The sequence below is a fragment of the Buceros rhinoceros genome, unplaced genomic scaffold (genome assembly GCF_000710305.1).
Source record: "Buceros rhinoceros silvestris isolate BGI_N320 unplaced genomic scaffold, ASM71030v1 scaffold1418, whole genome shotgun sequence".
Taxonomy (NCBI): domain Eukaryota; kingdom Metazoa; phylum Chordata; class Aves; order Bucerotiformes; family Bucerotidae; genus Buceros; species Buceros rhinoceros.
Genome location: NW_010424875.1, coordinates 38,393 through 43,679, shown reverse-complemented (window position 1 = coordinate 43,679; position 5,287 = coordinate 38,393). Strand labels below are relative to the sequence as shown.

Below are 5,287 nucleotides of genomic sequence, written 5' to 3'. Positions count from 1 at the left end.
CCTGTTGCATTAGCAACACAACACTAAAAACCTGTTGAATGAACAAAAGGATTTAAAAAAAAACATTAACAGGTTAAACAACAGTTTTCTTCAAAAGCACCTAGACAGCGATTTGTTTAACAATATGTATTTTAATACACCATTTGGTCTGTTTTGAAGGTATTGTTACATTCATTTTGCTTTTCAATCCATTTTTATAGGTTAGAAAAATAAGAGGCTGAATTCATAAAGTGTTCATAACTATTATAAAAGTCCTAACAACAGACATGTACTGCAACAGAAGATAAGGATATTTTTTAATTACCATTTCTGACACAGATTATTATTTAAATTAGTCTAGATTATAAGAGGAAAGTAATAAGACAAACCTGTAAATAATTGTTGTAAAAATGCTTGCAGTCAGGGAGGCAGACAACATTTGCATAGAAAAGATTTACAAACACAACCTTCACATGGCTCCATCCAAGCAAGCAATTAGAAGCCTAAGCACATTTTTATTTCGCCAGGTAGGTACTTAAACTTACATATAAGAAAACTTCAGTCCTGCCTCATCACTCTCTAGGAATGGTTCTGTTTAGCATGTTTTATGGTTTCTTAGCTTCCCACATAATTATGAAGATATTTGCTGCAAAGTAACTACCTGATGTTACATTACTATTTCTATTACTGACACTACCACTAACACAGTACAAGACAACACCTATCACTCACTTTACTATAGTATAAACCTTACTATAAACCCTTCTCCTCCTCTTCTTCACAGTTTTGCCTATTTTTAGTGGAAACAAGTCTTCCCTTACATGGAAAGGAAATGCTACCTTCTAGCCTCTGGACACTTTAAAACCTTTGGGACCATGATGAAAACCCTACCAGAGAAACTTAATAAAAGTCACAGAATTCAACTGGATTAAAATAGTCTCACAACCGTGTCAATAGACCAACGTGTGAAAAAACTCTGTATAATTAAATGCAGTGAACTTGGAGCACCTACATCACTCAACATGTAAAAACTGTATTTGACCAACAGTCTTCCTGTCTCAGAACTCTCTTCTATTCAGTTTGCTTGAATTCTTCCAGACATTTTCTTCCCAGTAAACATCACCTGTGATAGCTATGGGCAAGGCTTTCAAAAAGCTGTAGACCTTGAATGAATTGATGATCATCTGCTTTCAGGAGAAAAGAATGCTGCATACAAAAAAATAGAACGTAAAAAGTTCTCTTTAGATACAAAAGATTACTAGTTCCAGTGAATACCTCCACTGTGCAGTAACAAAGCCCTCAGAATACAGAAACAAAGGATATTCTGCATTAGGCAACAATCCAATTGCTGGGGGAGTAAATTTTTTTTTTTTTTAATAATAGCAAACTTGCTTCTTTTCTCTGATTCTTATTGTTGGGAAAGGAAAAAAAAAAGCAGGTAATCAAGAGAGGCTCAGAAGCACTGTTCATTACCATTTTTATCAGATTCTTAATTTAAAGAAAGTAATACATTCTGATCGCCATCCTGCCAACAGGCTGGCAAACATCCAGATGCAACGATGGTGTAGTAAATACAGTTTATGTAATAAAATACAGAGAACTGAGAATTAATGTCAAACATGGCAAACAAATTCCTCCGGTTTCCAGCCTACTGTTCTATCTACATGCTAAAACATCCCAGATGAATTATTTTCCAAAAGCATGACTTTGCATTTGCAGCAAATGAGACTTTACCTTTTCCCCTTCTCCAGTGGAGAACAAGTCATCATGGAAGACATTAGAGCTCTCATGAAACATGGTAACCTGCACAAGCTCTCCCTTCAGGAATTTCTGCGGTTATACATAACCCTTCTTTGAAAGTAAGACCATAAAAGAGAAGATCTGTGACCTCCTGGAGTTCTTGCAACATCTGCTCTTCTACTTCAACACCAGAGATGAGGCTATTCCTAACACTGTCCTAGGTTTTTTTCCTGTATTGCATCCTTTTCCTTCATTCAGCTTCTAAAACTCATCAAGGTATTGGTTACGGGTCATAATGGCCCACTCTTTTGTCTATTCCCCTAGTCTCCTCCTGTTCAACCTTCTACAACTAATGGAAAGGCTGGTAGCTCACTTCTAGTTGGCACAGTTGCTCTTTCTAGATCTAGCCTCAGTCAATTTGTACTTTTTACCAAGAAAACTTCAGGCAGCACACCAGGAAGGAATTGCTGTCAAAGGACCAAGTGATTTTAGAGGACTGCTTAAGGTTGGTGTATTCCTATGAGATTTTCTCTGCTCTTTGCCAGGCTATAGGAGGACAGCATATTGCTAACACCTACTCACAAGTATTCCAGAGCAACAGACCAGGGACAAAACCAGAAAGAAAACACTCCAGACCCCCAAGCTGGTTGTTTATCTTAAAATAATCAAGACCTTACTCAAGTAGGAATAACACCTGGCTATATTTTCTAAGTGGGAACATATCCTGGCAAAGCATTTAAAATACTTCAGCATTATACTGAAAATGTTTATAGCAAATCAAGTCAGTCTTTTACCTGAGGTATAATTGAAATTTTCTTCCGCAAGTCATGGAGTCCTAGCTCTGACGTCAAGTACTTATCAATCCAAATCTTTCCTTCAGGTTCCGCCAAGCGAAAGAGGGCTGCTATCAGAGAGCTCTTCCCAGCTCCGGTTCTTCCCACTATTCCGACCTACAGAGCAAGCCAAGCTTGTACAATTAGACCAGGAGCTTTTCAGGATAAATTAATATGTCAAGCAACAGTTTACGACATCGCAGGATTTATAGTAGAACAAGGACCAAATAAAACTTTATAATTAACATCTTTTTCCAAGAGGCAAAAACCTCCCCCGAGATCAGTTTGGATTTAGGTGACATTTGGATAGCCAACAATTTCTTGGATCACATTCAAAGGTGGAAGATTTTCCCTTAATGTGTGGTGTTTTATTGTATAAATAAGGTAAAGTGGCTCAGTGTATGGAGTAATGTTATTCAAGGCTGCTAATTTTTATAGTGAACCTGGTTTGCTGGGTGATGTTAGGCAAATCATTTCAGGCATGCACCTACTTCTCAACCCAAAAAAGATTCCCATAAAGCACTTTACAAACAATGTATGAGCAGCATTCTGAATTTAAATAACTGAGACTGATTTTGGTTAGCATGGTTAAGGTGAGGTACTTCAGAGTGGTCAAACTCTAAAGCTGAAACTAGCAGGCTTATAAACTGTATTCACACTTCAGACAGCTTCAGAGAGGACAAAGTATTGAAATTACAAGGTCACACGAGCAAGCTGCAATTCTTTTCCGAACAGAAGAAACAGTGGACAATAAAATCACCATGATTCAGCCTTCTATATGTTCCCAAAGAAAAGACAGAAGCTGAACGCAGTGTGAAAAAATAATGCTTTCATAAAAAGGAGGTAGAGACAATGCAAAATACGGGATTGCTAACTTTAACGACAAGGGGTTAAGACCAACAAATATTTCATATGAAACCAGCACTTGGGAGAAAGTAGGCCCATTAATGAGGAGCCATAATTTCATGGTGATCAAATACTACTTGAAAGCAAACTTTTATTTTTAAATGTTGTCTTCAGGTAAAGGATTCCTAGAGAAAACAATGTACAGTAATCAACTGTATCAGAGAGGTGATGGGTGTAACCTTCTACACAGATCTGATCTGGCAGGTTTTGTTATTTCCTGCACTCAGTTCTAATCGTTACATTTCCAGAAAGAAAACAACACACTGGAAAGAGTTCAGAGAAGTGCAACGTAAAATTAACATGGGTGGAAGATACTGATTTGATGTGGAAGGATTTACAAGGATTAAACATGTACAATACAGCCTAGCAAAGTGATCGGAGTGCAGAAGGGAAGAAGAAACATGAAAACCTTCATGAGTATACGTACAGACACCAGAGGGCAATTACCCACTGCCCGAGACTCAGCTGTACGCAGTAATAACTGCTGGAATTAAATTAAGCACAGGACACATTACATCGAAGAGCAAGGAGAAACTTTCCAACAGAGACACTCAGCTCAGACAAAGCAGCAATGCCCACACCTCATCAAAAACACACAAAACCCTAAAAAGTACACTGCAAGAAGCAACTTACACTGAATAATCTAAAAGGTATTTTCTACTTCTATTTTCTGGTTCAACAATTTCATCCAACAATTCATTATTGTACTATTGTATATAAACTGATTTATATTACTAATAATAACATTTATAGAGTGCTTATTATTAAAGATACAGCCCAATTTAAGCAAATCTGTTACAATAAATGGTAAAATGTCTAATATTCTAAATTATATCAGTCAAACAAAGGAAGAATAGTTCCAAACAGTTACGCTACAGCTCAGAAAGAAAATGCTGAATGGAGAACACAGACACCCAGAGTTGTGAAACAAAGGTTTAATTGTTTCTCTGTAAATGTCAGTGATATAAAGTATTGTATTAAGGATAGAAAGCAAAAAGCATAAAAAATACATTGATACTTAAAATAAAAATGCAGCTGCTCTGCATATTGTCAAAATCCCACTTTCAGTTTGGCATCAAATGAAAGGACTATGCTCTTCAGTATTTAGAGGCATCTATTTGTATTTTTGGTCCAATTGAATACAAGCTGCTGAAAATCAACATGAATTTGAAACAGCTCTCAGTATACACATTTATTTTTTTTAATGCATTCTGTTCTTCAGAGGCCCATGTTCTTAGCCAGTGCAAACATGGCAATGATCTGCAAATGGAAATCCCAGCCACCTAACACGAACCACATGGCCAGGATTTCACTGCCTGATGTAAGCCACGTGCATATACAGGAGTACACCTGCTACGCTGGGCTCATCATTAGCCAAGTGTCACTCGTACTTCAAAGTAGAGCTGCACGAGAAATGAGAGTGAGATTTACAGCAGGTCAGCTACTCCACTGAAACTGCCCGCATCTTTGCTATCCCTCAGGTAACTCTCTTTTCGTGCTAGGCTATGAGTATTTATGCGAAACAGCTGCCGTGCCATAAATCTAGACCCTCACCCTCCTAACTTTTTCGTGCGGCCGCATCCTCAGATTTAGGACCTGTCAGGACAACATGCATTTAATAATATATTAGTCAATAAGCATTCATAAGCACCCTAAACCAAAGATAGTGGGGTTTAGAACCCAAGGTTGCACACACTAACCTTCTCCTGCTGCAGCTACAGTAGCTGACGAGGTTAATCACAGGCAGCTGCCGGCAGAACTCCTTACAGGAGAACTCCCTGCTCTGTCTCTGGCAGACTGTCACGTTAGCGAAGATGGTTAAAACAGAT

The 5,287-nt window shown here is 37.9% G+C and overlaps 1 protein-coding gene across 1 annotated transcript in view; it reads right to left on the bottom strand.

Annotated features, from left to right (window-relative positions):
* Positions 1 to 2,513: 2,513 nt before the first annotated feature.
* The window catches only part of LOC104497645 (multidrug resistance-associated protein 4-like), a gene marked incomplete at its 3' end in the record, with an annotated part of 23,451 nt that continues 20,677 nt past the window's right edge, over positions 2,514 to 5,287 (bottom strand). Inside the window, exon 8 of the mRNA XM_010140921.1 lies at positions 2,514 to 2,669. Coding sequence (XP_010139223.1) covers positions 2,514 to 2,669 — 156 coding nt within the window. The remainder of the gene's footprint in view (positions 2,670 to 5,287) is intronic.